Below are 17,518 nucleotides of genomic sequence, written 5' to 3' on the forward strand. Positions count from 1 at the left end.
CACGTGTTCCAGCAATCCCATTTCTGGGTATTTATCTGAAAGAACTGAAATCAGGATCTCAAAGGGATATTAACACTCCTATGTTCATTGCAGCATTATTCACAACAGCCAAGATGTGGAAACAACCTAACTGTCCATTAATGGATGAATGGATAAAGAAAATGTGGTATATACGTACAATGGAATACTATTCATCCTTAAAAAAGAAGGAAATTGAGGCCTCCGCCTGGCCGAGTGGTTAAGTTCATGCGCTCCGCTTCGGCGGCCCAGGGTTTCGCAGGTTCTGATCCCAGGCGCGGACATGGCACTGCTCATCAGGCCATGCTGAGGCGGCATCCCACATGCCACAACCAGAGGCACTCACAACTAGAATATACAACTATGTACTGGGGGGCTTTGGGGAGAAGAAGGGAAAAAAAAAGAAGAACATTGGCAACAGATGTTAGCTCAGGTGCCAATCCTTAAAAAAAAGAAATTGTTAAGATCTTATGTTGTGTTCTTTCTACAGTAAAATAAAATTAAAATTAAATTTTTTTAAGAAACATTTTTAAAATCTAGGCAGTAAATAAAAACTTCACAGATCACTTCTGCTGTGCCCAGCAAAAGGGCAAATGGCCGTCTTGCTCCTCCCTAAATGCCTAACGCTCAGAGACAACATGTCCCCCTCCTCGAATATCACCCCGTCACCACCATCTTCTTTCCTATGAAGCTCCTTGAACAGAGAGAATGGAAACGTGGATCTCTCATCAGGAGTCTGCCCCAATGATGCTAACAGAAAATTCAGGGTTGGGAGCAGTTAGGAAAAGAAGAGGCAAACTCTTGAAATGATTTCTAAAACATCCCAGTAGCCCTAACCCAAGGATTCCTCTCATACGTCTATCTTCAGTGATCATCCGCCTACAAAAGGGGGCTAAAGATTCCATTCGGACTTAAAGCTATTGAGTAAATTAAAGTCATGTGCTGGATTGCTGAGTTTTATATGGGGCGGCTGAGCCTTATACCAATGCTGAAAGAATTGAAAGGAAAGATTCTAAAGAGACCAACTAAAACAATGATACAAGCCAGTGGCATTCTGCCTGGAGAGTTCCTGAGACTCTAGAACTTCCAGATGCAAAGAGCAGGGAATACTGAAGGGGCCAGTCACGAGGCCAGAAGCCTCCGAACTTGAAGGAAGTACACCAGTCATTTTCAAGAGTCAATATTCTTAAGTGGCCCCCAGGAGCTCTCAAAACATACAGGTTCCTGGGCCCGCTCCCAGAGGCTCTGATACAGGAGGTCTGCTGTGAGGCCTGGGAATCCACATTTTAATAAACGCCTAGGTTATCTCTGTGCAGGGGGTCCAGGTCCACGCCTGGACAAACACTGACAGACTTTCCCACAGAGTCTTATTCAGTTGCCTTGTTTGTGGATAACACTCGTCCTTCAGCAAGAGATTGAAAGGGAAGAAACAGAACTTTAATCCTTAAGCTTGGTAAACTTTCAGGATAATTAATAGACATTGGTTACTTGCTGGAAAATGAAGTATTCATCTACATACACACACCATGGATTGGGTAAAAAGTAAATTAAGTTCAAATGATTTAATATTTCTCCAAGATGGAACAAATTCAATGGCTGAGTGAAAAGCAACAGGCAAACCATCTATCACCTGAAGTTAGCAGCTAAGATAATATTTCAACCACCCATCTTGAAAGGGAAGCTTGGACCAAGAACATAATAGGACAACTATATTTAGGAATATATACCAGGAAGGGTTAAATACAATTGCATCTGAAAAATAGCTATTACTACTCCACGTAAACTCAGAAAGAGGTGGTGGGGTCCAAGGTGGCCTAATATTTTCATAAATAACTCAAAAGATGAAGTGAGGATTATGCAAATCAAACCACAGATGATACTAACATGGCAGGGATTGTGAATCTATGGAGAATAAAATTTAACTACTGGGCAACGGCTTTAAATGTGCCTTTATTGAATCTTGTCTATTGAAGTCACATATTATTGTATCTCTTTATTGAGACTCAATAGGGCAGATGCAGAGTGATTTATGGATGAAGGAATAATCAAATGCATCAGAAGAGAAGAGCACACACCTGGAGAGGCGTTAGGCTGGGGTCAGGACAGGTACGGCGTGGGAAGTCGTTGAGATGGTGCACAGTGCAACGGGCTGGCCAAACACTTCTATTCTCTACCGACATGGGTTGTGTTAAGGGCTGATGTGTAAAATAAACAAGGAAATTGGTCTGCTACTCTTTGAGCCACTTGGCCTTGGTGCTACTTCCAATGGGAGTGCTGAGCTTAACTGTAAACCCAGAAGAGAATGCAGAGCAGGCTGTCGCAGAGATTATGGGATGTGGCCCTGGGTAAACCAAGAATCCAAGGGGATGTTCAGAGGGCTCCAGAATAGACAAAATGCTGAATGTGCCTATTTGTCGGGAAAAGATGCACAAAAGATAAGGGGGCCTGTAGGAGAGAAAAATTTCGGCTCCTATTAAGGGAAAACAATCATTCAAAGCACAGTTGGAATCACAGAAGAAAGGGCAGCTTATGGCAACAGCATCCCTGGGGACATTCAAGGAGGTGACCAGACACCTCTCTACTCAGGATGCATTAGAGATTATTAAAAGCATTCCTTGCTCAGTTCGGGGGTGGAGTGTGGGCCTCATGACCTCTCCAAAGGTCATTCCTATCCCAAAGGATCACACGTCTGAAGGGCACCAGATAAAAATAAAGTCTATTAATCACTGTGCTGCCACACGATTTCCTAAGAGAGAAGGGTAATCTACGGTGGACCTTGCTCTGCTGAGGGAGGAAAAGGGAGGTAGCGCCTGCAGGGGCAGAGCCAAGAAATCAGCCGCTGAGACTTCCAGAAAGCCAACATCAGGCCTGCGACTAGGCCGCCCAAGCACCACCCGGTGTAAACAGGAGGAGGAAGAGACCCTGCGGGGAGGGGAACAGGAAACAGCGAAGGGCACTGAGAGACCCTCAACAAAGCCACAGGAGCCTGGGGGAGTGGGTGTGGTGCAAGGACTTTGGGCAGAAAGAGGGGAGCGAGCGAGGCAAGAGAGGGACACCCACAAAGGGTGCTCCACGGGGGTCACATGCAAGGAGGCAGCGTCAGAGACAAAGAAGTGAAGAGAGGAACTGAGGGGCTGGTGAAGAAGGGCGCGTGCGTGTGTCTGGGAATATATGGCACTATGACTGGCTGAGAATCCAATGAAAACTGTAGAGATAGAGCAAAAAGTAATCCCACTGTCTCTGGTAGCAGAAAAATCACATAATAAAAACAAGGCTTTTTAAAAGCAACCGAGTGGCAATGCGCCAGTTCCAAAGCAGGGGTTGGCATTCTTGATGGCTGGGCTGCTCCAGCCAGGCACAGCTGGAAAGCCCGCTCCATGGGGGTCGGAAGGACTCTTCACAGCCCAGAGCCAGCCTCCCAAGAGCTAGCAGGCTTGGGCTTTCATCCGTCAGAACAAAACTGAACCCACCCAGGAAGTGAGACCCAGGCAGAAGCAGGCACCTCCTGGTATTGCCAAGAGGAATCGGACCCCGTGCCCTGCTCTCTCCTCATCCTGAAACGGAATTGCTGTGGGATGGAGACGTACCTGCAGGAATGTCATCTGCACGGTGTATTAAACAGCCAAATGGGGGTCACGGAGTTGGATTTCTTCTAGCAAAACGTTCTCCAACTAGCTGTCACCCCACTAGCACAGAACAACTTTTTGAAATCAAAAGAGGCCAGTGAAGAGGGAGGAAAACGCACCAGCCCCGGTGCACCCCATCCTGCCCGGTTCTCTCTCCGCTTGCACGGAGACTGCAGACACTGGTGGGGCGCCCAGAGGCACCACCGGGCCAGGGCCCTGCCATTCCCTCTGCAGCCCCTTCTCCCCCTTGGCAGAGCTCTGCGTCCTCAGAGAGGAGAAGATGGGAAGAGAAGACGGTCAGGGAAAGTGGTTTTGAGGGCCTCCCTTGCCGTGGAATGAGCAGATGGCGCCCGATACAGTGAGAAGACAACTGGGGCAAGGATTTCAGACCCACCACCCAGTGCTCTGGTAGGTGAGAGAGAAAAAAGCTCGCTCGAGCCCACAGCAATCCCTGGGAAAGCTGGAGATTTCTGGAAGTCCACCGAGTGCCACTGCTCCCTGCCGTTCTCTCCCTCAGCATTCCCCCAGCTCTGTCTGCAGAGCCTAAACCCAGGAGCCAGGCAGTCGCTTGTCCAAAAGATGTCTCTGAAGCAAGCAAGGAAGGCTGGAGATGGATCGAGGGCCATGTATTAAACTAAGTCATCAACAGAGAAAGATTCATAACGTACCCTACCTAGGACAGGAGAGAGAGAGACAGAGAGAGAGAGTGAGAAGGGAATTAAAGGGAAGCAAACGACAAAGCCTCGGGGGCCAAGCGTCTTTGTCAGAGGATTTTGAGTTATGCTTTTGGTTGTAACTCTCTGAAATAGAGAAAGAAACAGAGGATGAATCTTAAGGAGACAGAGAGAATGAAAGAGAGCGAGCCGGAGGAAAGCCACGAAAGACGGCGCTGCCAGAGAGGGCGCAGAGTCGAAGGCGGGGAGGCCTCCCGGGCCCTCCCCCTCATGCAGAACTGTGGGGCCAGCCGCAGTAGCGACGACGGCAGGTAGTGACAGCAGGCACACGGGCTGGGGCTGCAGGCTAGAGAGGAGCAGCCAGCGAGCCTGAGGCTAGGGGCTGCTAGCCAGGGATGCACACAGAAGGTGGGGCGGGGACAGGAAGGCGGCATGGCCCATACTTACTGTCACAGACGTAAGGTTTGTCGTGGTCTTCCTGAGAGGCCGCGTCGTGCCTCCTCCTGCCACCGGCCGAGCCACGGGCCTGGGGAGACATTGGGGCATCAGGATGTTTATTATTCTGATTGTCACTATGGTTCTCGAGCACGTAGTCTGGGAGTCCCTGAACGCTTTGTCTACATCTCCTCATTCAACTTTCATCACATTTGTACCAATACCCACCCCGTTTTACAGGCCAGGAAACTGAGGCCCAGAGAGGTTAGGTAACTTGCTTCAAATCACTCAGCCACTCATCTGCATCATCTCATTAACCTTCACAACTCCAAGGCGGGGAGGGCACTACTATTAGCTCCATTTTATAGGTCAGGAGACTGAGGCACCAGAGAAGTTAAGTAGCTTGCCCAGGGTCACTTGGCTACTAAGTGCAGAGCCAGGACGCAAACTCAGGATGCTCTGACTGCAAAGCCTGGATCTACCGAATTCCCATACTCCACTGTTGCCGCTAGGACCTCTTCCTCCAACTGCTCAGCCTTCCAGCTTCATCGACCCCACACGAACATGCCAGTTCTGCTTCCCTCACCTGACCGGAGGACAGGCATGTTGGGAGCAAGTCCTGACAGGGACAAGAAGCACACATGCAGTCAGGACCGCAGCTCCTGTGTTCACACTTCCCCTGCTCTAGTCTCTCAAGAGCCAGCCAGGCCTGGCAGTGGGGCCTGAGCCCAGCCTACGGGGAGCTCGTCTCTCCACGGCTCAGCCTACTCCACAGGGGTGAGCTGCAGCCAAGCCACCCCATGCGGTCTGCCTTAGGCCTCCAGCCAGAGACAGTGACCTTGACCCCTCACCATCTCCTGGGGCTGGACTCCTGACACCACCACCCAGTGTGCATCTCCAGACAGGTCAGCATAACCTAGGGGAGGAGGAGGTGGAATGAGTTCTACCTCCAAGGAGAGGAGAGGCCAGCCAGAGAGGGAGCTGGCAACTCTGCAGCCCCGGGACAGTGGCTATGAGAGCTCGGCAGGGTTTATTTTTAAACCTCTGTAAGTCCCACACCGGTCACGTGTGTAGCACCCCAGCCTCCTCCAGGTCACTCTCCGGTAATGAGTAGCAGTAAACCCCAGGCAAGGAAAGGGCTGCTGGGGTCTTTGGGGACAGAGAGGAAGGTGCAGCAGATGAGAAATAAAACATGGCAGCAACCTGGGATGCAGAGAAAATGGGGCGATCCCAGGGGCCTGGCCTGGAAAAGTGGCTCTGGGGACTTCACAGTGGCAAGGCCCGCAATGCTCACACACACACACACACACACACACACACACTCACACTCTCTCACACACACACACACACTCACACTCTCTCTCACACACACACACACATACTCATTGGGGCTTTCACAGCGGAAAGGCCTGTACCGCAGGCCTCTGATGCTCACGCACTCTCACAAAACACACACTTCACAATCAACACTACCTGCCAAGCTACCACCTCTGCCACCCCCTCAGCTTGTCTCTCTCCAAAACAAATTACAAAATTCCACCTCCCTCCTTCCCCCCTCCCACAGGTCTCTCTCTCCTTGCCTCCCCACCCCCCGCCCCTGCACACATGACAGCCAGCAGCCCCCTCCCCTTGCCCTCGTGACTCAGACTTGACCCGAAGAGGGAGCTGTGAGGTGCTGGCAGCAGCCACCCTAGGCACTGACAGGCCTCCCCGCCTGCCCACACGCCCAGGGTGGTCACCCTCAGCTGCCCTTGCCCCACCATGCCCCCTCAGTGAAGCCAGGGACAGCTTGACGTGTGCAGCCCGCAGCCCTGTCACAGCCGCCTCAGAGCAGGTGAAAGCAAGTCAAGCAGAATGACGGACGCGACGGCGGCTCAGATCGGGAGGGGGCTCCGAGAGACTAAAAATACCGCCTGGGCGACGAGGAGGAGGAGGAGGAGGAGGAGGAGGAGGAGGAGGAGACAGTGTTCGGGGGAGCAGCCAGCGGGAAGCAGAGGCCCTGCCTTCCTGAGAGCCAGGCTCCATCTCACTCGGCAGTGTTGACCAGCAGGGGACGGTGCGCTCCCCGACTCGCCCTGCACCTCAGCTTCCTCAACTGCAAAACGGGAATTGTGGCCATAGGGCACTGAGGGGACTACATGGGACCCTTCCTGTGGCAGTAGCACTCTTACAGTCTCCTGGACTATCTCAGGTTTGGAAACTCAGAATCCAACTTGTCTTGCTCAATCGTCACACCCTCAGAGAAGCCCTCCATGCTTGATGATGTCCACTCATACCCTCCCCATCGTTCTCTTTCTCCTGCCCTGCTCTACGTTTCATCCCAGCACCTAGCATTGTCTGACATTTTAGACATGTGCTGTGTACTAGCTGGTTTTCTCTCTCCCACACAAGGGTGGGAAACACGTCTATTTGGGCCACCACTATGCTAGGAACCTGGCACAGGGCCAGCCACTTAAGAAGTGCTTAATAAACATTTGCTGAATAAATGAACGAATCAGTCAGTTGGTCAGTGAGTCAATCATCTTCACTGCCTCTCATTCATTCTCCAAATCCAAGTGCTATTGTTTTTTCCTTCAAACGCCATCTTAGGCTTCATATTTCCCTTCTGTTCCAAATTTTAATCCAGGAGCTCGTCAATTAATGGCTGAACTGCTCAAAGAACCCACTAGCTGGGGTTCTAACCCTGCACTGCCCTACCCAGTCCACCCTGCGTGACTCCCAGGACAATTAGACAAGGAGTGAAGGCCAGGAAACTGTGGTCATTCATTCATTCACCCATTCATTCATTGCCATCTTAAACCCACTTAACACATCCAATGGTAACCTAGCGCCAATCCCATCAGGTTCACCTCATGCTCATGCTACGTCCACAACTTTGTTTTTATTGATCCCTGTCATGGACTAGCCTCTCCTCTGCCCGTCCACATCTGATCCATGCTTTAGCCCTGCCAACATCCCACTCTTCCAGGAATCTTCCTCTGGCCACATTGAGGAGCAAAAAGAGCATCAGCTTTCAAGTCAGACAGACTAGATTTAAACACCAGCTATGTGTCTTTGGACAAGTTACTTCCCTAAGCATTCGTTTTCTCAACTGAAAAACAGGCCTAGCAACACCTTTATTGCAGAGTTGCTGAGAGGGTTGGAGCTGAGGGTGTGTGAAACCACAGAGGACAGCACTGTCTACAGGAAGTGCTCGATACGTTATTTCCCCTCCTTGCCCAAGTTGATCTTTTTCTCTCTCCTCCGAACTCTTATTGCCTTTGGTTAGCGCATAGTCAGAAGCCTGCTACTTTCTAATTGTATCATGACTATTATTATTTTCTCCTCAATTTAATTCCAAGGTCCTTGGGGACAAAGATGGCACTTCACGCTTTATTATGAACCCCTAATACTTAGCACTGTGCTGGGCACATGGCATCCAAAACTCTTTGACATATATTAGCTCAGTTTATTCCTCCAATACCCTCTGAGTTAAACCAGGTAACGTTAGGATTCCCATTTGGCACTTGAAGAAACAGATTCTGAGAGGGTTCACGACTTGTCCACTGTTACAGAGCCAGTAGAAGGAGCAGACCCAGGTATCCAGATTCTATTATAGAAAACTTTGAGGCTGACTGTCCAAAAGAAACCAGTCTTCCCTCTCTGAGAACCACCCACTCCACCCCACTCCTCCCCACTTCACCTTCCCATTCACCCGTTGGGGGGCCATGGCAGCCATGATTATACCACATGTCCCTTCCCCACTGGCCACAGTTGATTGACCGGCTCAGGAGCAGACACCTGACCCAAGCTGGGCCAATCAGATTCTACTTCCAAGGGACTTTGAATTGGGAAACAGTGGCTCTAGTTAGTACAGGTCACTTGAACTGGGGACTCATAAATTCAGGAGCTATGCGGCCATGTGCACAGAGAAGCAGGAAAGACCATCTTGTGAAAGAAGAATGAAGGAAGGAGAGTAGAGGCTAGAAGCTACCTGAGTTCCTTACTTTTTCACAGTCCTAAATCCCTTCTACTTTATTCTCCTTCCTGAGGTCTGAGTCTTCAAAAATTGCTCAAATATGGGGCATTGACCCACAGCTTGTCAAATACTTCCAATTTTTGCTTAAGCCATTGCATTTCCTGAAACTACAAGACCCTCAACCAGGACAGACTCGGTCCTAAGCAGAGCACTATTCCTCTACACCAGTTGTTCTCAAATAGTGGTCCAGGGGTCCTTAGGGATTCCTGAGACTCTTTCAGGGGTCTGCAATGTCAAAACTATTTTCACAATAATACTAAGATGTTATCTGAAGTCTATGCTCTCACAAGTGCACAGCGGAGTTTTCCAGAGGCTACATGACATGATGATGTCATCACACTGTATGTTAGGGGTATTCTTAAGCATAACATTTTTTCTGTTTTAATTTCTAATGCGGTGTGTATCACTAGTTATAACCCACAAGAACAATAGCTTTTGGGGGGCTTTCAGTAATTTTTTTTTCTTTTTTCCTTTTGTTGAGGAAGATTAGCCCTAAGCTAACATCTGCCACCAATCCTCCTTTTTGGCTGAGGAAGACTGGCCCTGAGCAAACATCCATGCCCATATTCCTCTACTTTAGATGTGGGACACCTGCCGCAGTATGGCTTGACAAGCGGTGCCACGTCCGCACCCAGGATCCGAACCAGCAAACCCCGGGCAGCTGAAGCAGAACGTGCGGACTTAACCGCTGCGCCACCAGGTCAGCCCCAATTTCAGTAATTTTTAAGTAAAGAATTCCTGAGATCAAAAACAATCAAGAACCACTGCTCTACACCCTTGCTATTTAAAGTGTGGTCCTCAGACCAGCAGCACTGGCATCACCTGGGATCTTATTAACCAGGTAAGATCTCAGTCCCCACCTGTCAGACCAACAGCATCAGAATGTGCACTTTAACAAGATCACCAGGTGCTTCATGTGCACACTAAAGTCTGAGAAGCCCCAGACTGCACCACAGCACATCAATGAATACTCACTGATTGACTGATGGATTGATTGCTAACACTCACATGCATGACTCATAGGAATTTTGTGAATTTTAAAGAGCTTTGATTTCTTGGGCTAAAGTTGCCATAGACACAATTATTAATTGTTGGGTCTGAACTTCCCTCACCCCTCAGGATATCTCCATTGTCAAAGCTCCAAGAGCTGTTCTCTTTGCTTGTATCCTCCTGATAATATCTAGCCTTTATTAACTACTCAAAATTGGCTGTGTATTATTATCTCCATTTTAATGATGAAGAAACTGAGGCCCAGAGTACGTATATAATTTGGCCAAGCTCACAGAGGTTACATAATTCACCCAAAGTCTAGTACATGGTGGAGCTGGGATTTGAACTCACAGTTCACACCAAGCAGAGGCTGTCCGAATAATCACTACTTAGCCTCGACTTCCTCGATTAGCACACAAAGCACCTGGGGGTCTTGTTAAATACAGACTCTAATTCCGTCCTTCTAGGGTGGAGTCTGGGGTCCCACATTTCTAACAAGATCTCAGGTGATACTGAGGCTACAGTCCAGGGACCACACACTGAGGTCTACAGCCTTAGGCTGCCTCTCAGTTCTGACGACAGAAATGGGAGTGACTGTTCTCCAGGAGCCAGCAGCAGCTTGAATACACTGCTTTAAAGGGTGGCTTAATTGAGGCTATGGGTGAAGCAGCTTCACACTTACTCCAGCACAGGCAGACTCATCCTCACTCTCCCAGGTCCTCCCATGGCTCCCACCATGGGTGACATGTCCACAATGTCACTGCACAACGTAGAGCCATTCAACTGCCCTTCCAACATCAGGTGGGCCTGGAGCTGGTCTAGGCCCCAACCAGGCCCCTCACTGTGTTCAGGCCTTCTCTCAGCTCCCATGAAGTTGAAATATGACTTTTCTTTCTTTTTCCATTATTCATTCATTCATTCATTCAACAAACTGGTCATTGGCTACATGCTGGGCACTAGGTCAGGCATGACTTAGTGGAAAAAGCACAGACCTATGTTCAAATCCTGGCTTCTTCTTTACCAGACTGGATGACCTTGAGCAAGTTGCTTAACCTCTCTGAGAGTAATAATACCAACTTACAGGCATGAAAGAAGCAATGCTGGCCAACAGAAATATAATATGAGCCATACATCATTTTTAGTAGCCACATTAAAAAAAGAGTAAAAAGAGAAACAGGTGCAATTAATTTTAATAACATATTTTTATTTAACCCAATGTATCCAAAATATTATCATTTCAATATGCAATCAATATTTAAAAATAGGAAAGGGATATTCTGCATTCTTTTTACACCAAGTCTTCGAAATCTAATATTTTACATTTGCAGCACAATTTGGACTAGTGACATTTCAAGTGCTCAGTAGCCACCTATGGCCAGTGGCTGCCATAATGGACAATGCAGAAATAGAGAATGTAGTATAAATCGTTATCACTCTCTGTATGGTAACTCTTATTGTAATGAGCCTCATTGCACGCCTGATATATGGTAAGTATAAATGGCTGCTGCCACTACTGCTGGTATTCTTACAGAAGACACCCAATTCATGTTCACTGACTGTGAGTCCAATCGTCTAGATTTAGGTTGGGGGTGGAGAAGATGGGAAGAGCACCATTCTCCACAATCTACTTGAGTACGTCTGGTTTGAGGTGAGGGAAGGGATGGAAGCAGGTCTGGAGGTATCCAGCTCTTGGAGTTCACAAAAGGCCCAGAAATTGCACATTCTAAAGCCTCCTTTAATGATGGAGTTAGACATTCATTATTTTGTAACCTCCAATTAAGTCATGGGTCTAGGCAAGTTCATCAATGGCTGATGAAACAATTGATGAAAACTTGATGGGGAACTTTTATGAAGAGAGATCAGGTTGACACTATCCAAATCCACTGACCAATTTCACAACCACCGAAAGCAGAACAGCTGGACAACATACGTCTCCTGATGCAATGCAACAGGAAGCACACGTCACTACCTAGGAAAGATACTTGCCCCACCAAAAAGATATTCACACGCGCACACAAATATCCTGATCTAATCAAGTCTCTAATCAAACCCCCAATTTTCAGGAAATAAAGAAAATAGAGGAACACATTAAATACCACCAGTCTGCCAAATCGAGAATATGAGAAATTCCATTAAGACCAACTACCCAAGTTCTTCAACAAATAAATGGCATGGAGAAAAAACTATGTGTGCGGTAGGGTGCGGCAAGAAAGAGGTATGTTACAGAATATAGGAGGCTTAAACAAACCAACTATAAAAAGGCACTTTTGAGAAAATCCGGGGAAAATGAGCAGGGTCTGGGTAGTAGATATTAGAAGAGTTATTTTTATTGGGTGCGATAATGATATCTGTTAGAGATAGACATTTAGGTATGTGCAGGTTAAATGATAATGTCTAGGACTTGCTTTCAAATATTCCACGCAAAAAAAAAAAGTAAACAAACATAAACCAACAAAAACTTGGAGTAAAGAATAGATAAAACAAGATGGTTGCCACGTTGCTCGTTGCTGAAGCTGGGCAGCAACTATACAAGGTGTGCCCATCAGAGGGCCGCCCCACCCAGACTGAGAAATTCCAGCTCCTGTCAACAGGTCAGAGCATCTTAGCTCAGTGTGGGCAGTGCTGGACCACTTGCCCCAGTCACCTAGGAACCTGCTTCTAACACAGCTTTTCAGGCGGTACCCCAGGCCTCCTAGATCAGAACTTCTGGAAGTCGGTCCAGGGGATTTGCATTTTGATAGCTCTCCCGGTGATTCTGATGTCTACTAAGGCAGGAGAACCATGGGAATAGAGAAGCTTGCCATAATTATCACTGGACCCAAACCCACAGGGCCCCCAGGACCAGCGTCTTGTCCGTGGAGCGCTAGGGTCTGCCTGGAGCCAGAAGGAGCTAGACAGGCCCACAAGAGTTACTTCTTAGAAAGAAAGCAGCAGTTCACCCCCGAGGTCCCACTCTGCCTGGTTATTGTCAGACAACCTTTTAGACTCCTGAAAGTGACCACAGAAAGCCCCTTTGGGCTTGAACATGAGGACTCTGGGCGACCACCTGAATGCCTGAGGGTGGGCATGTTAGGTTCCCTCCCCTCAAAGGTCACTCTCATATTTTTATTCCTTCCACCATGGATTTTCCCTCTGCCCTTCCAGGCTTCTGGCCTTTTCTTGCCACACTCCAGGCCCGCAAGTCTCTAAAACCCATGCCACCCCTGCCCTGGAACCATCCGCTGTGGTCCCCGTGCCCTCCCAGCTCTCTCTTACCCTCCACCTAGTGAAATACACCCCAAAGGAGGTGTCCTGAGCCTGTCATTCTGGGGCGGCCCCAGGGACAGGAAACTTCCAGCCTTCTTTTATGACCGAGTAATGGGGACAACAGTCACATTCTCCTCATCCTCCACCCTCACCCTCACCCCACCCCCAACCTTCCTGGGACCTCACCATCCCCTCGGGCACCCTCTGCCTCCTCTTGTCCCTCTTGCCAGCTCTAAATCCTTGCAGGCTATCATCTGGGGTCAGAGCTCTTCTGGAGTTTTCTTCTCTGAATATTCTGCAAGGAAGACCATGGGTAGGATCTCTATCTGGTTGCAACGTGACTTTGAGTCTGGGGACCAATCGCTTGCGTGGCCTCGGCCTCCCTGGCCCCTGGCCTCCCCGCGGCATCCCAGCTTACCCGTCCTCTGGTCCTATTCTTTCGCTTGGGAATATCCTCTTCTAGATCCTCTTCTTCATTTCCTTCCTCTACATTTTCATCATTTTCCAAAACCCTCTGAAATGACAAGAAAATGAATAGGATTGAGAAATAAAATGCAAAGGAGAAAACCACGAGAGGGTAGCTTGAGGGGTGTTCTGTTTTGTTGCTGTGTTTTAACGAAATGAAGATGCTGCCACTGCCTGGGAAGCAGGGTCTCTGAGATGCTCTCGGGGGTACCAACCTTCTTTCAAATGCTTGGGCCCCTTGCAGCCAAGTCCTCCCAGAATGCTGACCTTTTTCAACTCTTTTCACCCAAGAAGAGTTTTCTAAAAAGAGAACACTCTAGTAGGGACACTTTTCTATGTGGGTCCAAGATGTTTTGTCAAAACTTACTTTCTTTAATGTAATTTGCCTTTTGTTCCTAAAGGGCCACCTCAGAAATATGAAAATACATTTCTCCCTTCCCTGCCATTCCGGAATCCTGCCCTGTTGGATGAAAACAAGTAACTTCCTGTTCATCTGCCCAGAATTTGACATTAATGTGTTGTTCATACGCATCTATTGTTATTTTCTTATGAAAAATGGATTTTTATTACAGCACATTAGTTGTAAAGGAGCTTAAAGATCATGAATTTAATTCTCTCTCTCCCACAGCCCTGTGAGTCACACAGCAGCAGAGAATCCAATTTCCACTTTAAAGGTGAATAAACTGAGGCTGAAAAGTTGCGATGGCTCAAGATCATACAGCGAATTCATGACCAAAGCAAGGTCAAGTTCACCAGCGCGGAGTTTCCCAGTCGTTCTCAGCCCTGTGTCTGAAGATCAAGGTGTGTCATGGCATACCCTTCCTGTAGGAGCCTGAGCACTTCACTCCCTTTAAGGGAGGGATGATAGATTGTGGCAGAGGACTCAGCTCCCCAGAGTGGGAGTGGAGGAGCAGGACGGGGCATGGAGCCCACTGGACTCCACTTCAGGGGCCCCGGGGGTCTCTTTACAGGCTCACTGAGTGAACTTGGCTGAGTCATCATCTCTTCATGTCTGTTTCCCCAATTACAAAGCAGGAATTCATTCATTCATTCAACCAACAAACATTTGTCTAGTGCTGACTACACAGCAGGTGCTAGGCTAGTCAAGCTGCAAAATGGCTACAGTCCTGGCCCCCAATGGACTTTACAGTCTGGTGAAGGGAGGAAAGACTTAAACAACATACGTAACCATATAATTACAACTGTTGGAAAGCAGTGACAAGCAAGGTCAAGCTGCTGTGAGAGGGTGTTAGAAGGAAATTTTGCCTAATCCGAGAGTCATATAAGGCTTACCTGAGGACGTGACCTAAAGGAGTGGAGATGTAAAGAGGAGAAAAGACTAGCCTTGGAATGGGAACAGAGAGGAGGGAGGGAAAGTATTCCAAGCAGAGGGAACAGCATGAGCAAACCCTGTGAGGTCGGGAGAGGAACATGGCTTGTCTAACCATCAGAAAGAGGCCAGTGCGACCAGAGCTCAGTAGCTCAGGGAGAGACTGGCATAAGATGAGGCTGGAAAAGTGGGTGGGTAACATGTTATATGGGATAACAGCATCCACCCATCCTTGTGGTGATGATAAGATGGTTTGACAATCACACAGCTATGAAAAGGCTCAGAAAGCAGCACGCACTGCACTGACATTGGGTATCACCATCACTGTTCAAGTGGCCTCCTGGATAATGCCTTAGGCCTGTCCTCAAAGCAGGAAGCTCAGGAGTGAGTTACCAGTGACCTTCTCCCACTGCCTTCTTGCCAGAGTTCTATCTAATCACAGGGGTCAGGACACTGCTAATTACCAAATCCTTCCAAAGAACTCAGAACATGTCTAAAAATCCTTCTCTGGCTTCTCTCCTAGGTCTATTTGGGAAGTCATCAACTGACAACTTACGGGTCTCTGGGCCAACCTTAGCTATCTAACAGAGAAGTAGCATCATGTCTGCTGGACACGCCCTCTGGCCTACAGGTAGGAAACGCTGGCCCAGGCCCAGAGCAAGCCTCCTTGCCCCCTGCATCTTGGTTTCTTGAACTCTAAGTGAGAACACAAGCAAAAGTCAAGCAAGATAAGGACAATTCAAATGCCCTGCAGCCTTTGGTGAAAAGATATAGGATAAATACGAGGTATCCTTATTACGACTGTTGTTGTTGTGGGCACAGCCATCTTGCAGACTGTTGTTGTTGTGGGCACAGCCATCTTGCAGACTCTCTGGGTCTTGAAGTCATTTAATCCTGGTAAGTTCCAAGTGCCTCAAATTTAAAGGTCATTGCCTCTGGCATCTCAGCACATTCTGATTCCACTCTCATTTTTTATTATGAAGGTATTTATTACCCGCATATGGACTTTGGGTTGGAAGGTAAAAGACTAGTGAAGGCAGCTGAGCTAGTCCCCAGAAGTGCCACCTGGCCTCATCGTCCAGGAACAGAGTGACTTCTCCCTCCCTTTCCCCATCAACTTCCCGGTGTCTCTAGAACCTCTAGCCTGTGCCCCAGGCCTCAGAGGTGACACCCGCCACCCCAGTGTGTTTACATTTCCTGCAACATGGCCCTGACACAAGAAGCCACTACATAACTCGGGAGGAGCCAGGAGTTGCTAACAAACAAAGGTCGTAGTCAGGGCTCAGGAAGCAGAGGGGGCATCCTGTATTAGGAGTGGAGGGCAGGGGTGTCCAACTAGAGATGAAACCGATCCCCCAGTAACACACTTACATCCCCTTCCCAAGGTCATTATCTGGAAAATAAACACATTTTAAAATAACTTTTCTCCCTGTTACTCTAAACAGTTTTTACAGTGATGATAACAATGGTTTGTGGTTGTGTTTAAAAAAAGAAGAAGAAGAAGGAATTCCTTTTTAAAGACTCCAATATCTCTGGCCTGGAACACTGTAAATCCCCTAACTGACTCCCCTCCTGCCACTTTGGCCCTGCCTCTCCCCTCCAAGCAGCCGGAGGGATGTTGACGGAACGCAGATTCACTGCCCTGATTAAAATCCTCCAAACGGCTTCCTTTTTCATTTCCCATGAAATCAAGAGCCTCTTCCATGTCTTGAGAAGCCAGCATGGTCTGTGCCGCTCACCACTCCAGCTCCATCCTAGGCCCTTCTCTCCTGGCACCACGCTCCAGCCACACCGGCCTTCTGTCTGTTCTTTCAACACAAGGAGCTCGAACCTATCTTGAGGCCTTCCAGCAGAAGCTTCCTTTGCCCGGACAGCCCTTCCCTGGGATCCTCACTTTGCTGGCTCCTTCTCATCCCACAAGACTGAGGTTAAATTCCTCATCTCCCTTAGGACACACCTAGACTTATACTGAACCTTCATACTCTGCCCTTTTCGTGGCACTTATCCCCAAATGCAATTATTCTGTTTGTTTCCTTGCTTTCCGTCTGTGGGTCACACTGGAAGATAACGATGAGCAGAGGGGGCAGGTCTCTCTTGGGTTCTTGGTTTCCTAGGACCCAGCACAGAGCCTGCTCAGAGGAGTACTCAACAAACTTCAGTGGAATGAATGAATGAAAAAATGAACAAACAATCCATTTACTACATATGCACTTTATTTTAATAATCAAAGCCAATAAACACATGTAAACTCATTGGCTTATGGTCTCGGGCTGGGCTTCCAGCACAGTAGATGGCAGCCCCATGCTCTGTATGTAGTAAACTCAGTTTACGTCGGGGATGACGATGGTGTCACAATGTCACTTGAGCATCAAGGTTTCTGAGATATGGGTCTGTCCTGTTCACTGATTCAGACACATTACACTAACTGAGCAAGCAATACTCTAATGGGAAATACAGATGTGACAGACATTGACATCAAAGATCTGAAAGTCCAAAACTAGGGGTGGGGGTAATACATGAATAGCAATAAAAGTACTAGATATCCTAAATGCCAGAGGCAAGAAGAGATACCCCTGGATGTGGGGGACTCAAGAAAGGCTTCCTGGGGAAGGTGGCACTGGGGCTGAGCCTAAAAGATGGGTAGAATTTGTACACATGGAGATGGAAGGAAAGATACGCCAGATCAAGGGCATAGCGTGACCAAAGGCATGGAGGG

General features: G+C 48.3%; 1 protein-coding gene across 4 annotated transcripts in view; it reads right to left on the reverse strand.

Moving 5' to 3' along the window:
• The window catches only part of DPF3 (double PHD fingers 3), a 243,182-nt gene that overhangs the window by 89,277 nt on the left and 136,387 nt on the right, over positions 1–17,518 (reverse strand). For all 4 annotated transcript variants that reach the window (XR_011432201.1, XR_011432199.1, XM_005605293.3 and 1 more), the window contains exons 5-6: positions 13,426–13,521; positions 4,766–4,844 (exon numbers count right to left, since the gene is read on the reverse strand). Coding sequence is in view for 2 of the 4 variants with exons in the window: in XM_005605293.3 (XP_005605350.1) it covers positions 4,766–4,844; positions 13,426–13,521 (175 nt within the window). In the remaining 2 variants the exon portion in view is untranslated. The remainder of the gene's footprint in view (positions 1–4,765; positions 4,845–13,425; positions 13,522–17,518) is intronic.

This window comes from Equus caballus, chromosome 24 (genome assembly GCF_041296265.1).
Source record: "Equus caballus isolate H_3958 breed thoroughbred chromosome 24, TB-T2T, whole genome shotgun sequence".
Lineage (NCBI taxonomy): Eukaryota > Metazoa > Chordata > Mammalia > Perissodactyla > Equidae > Equus > Equus caballus.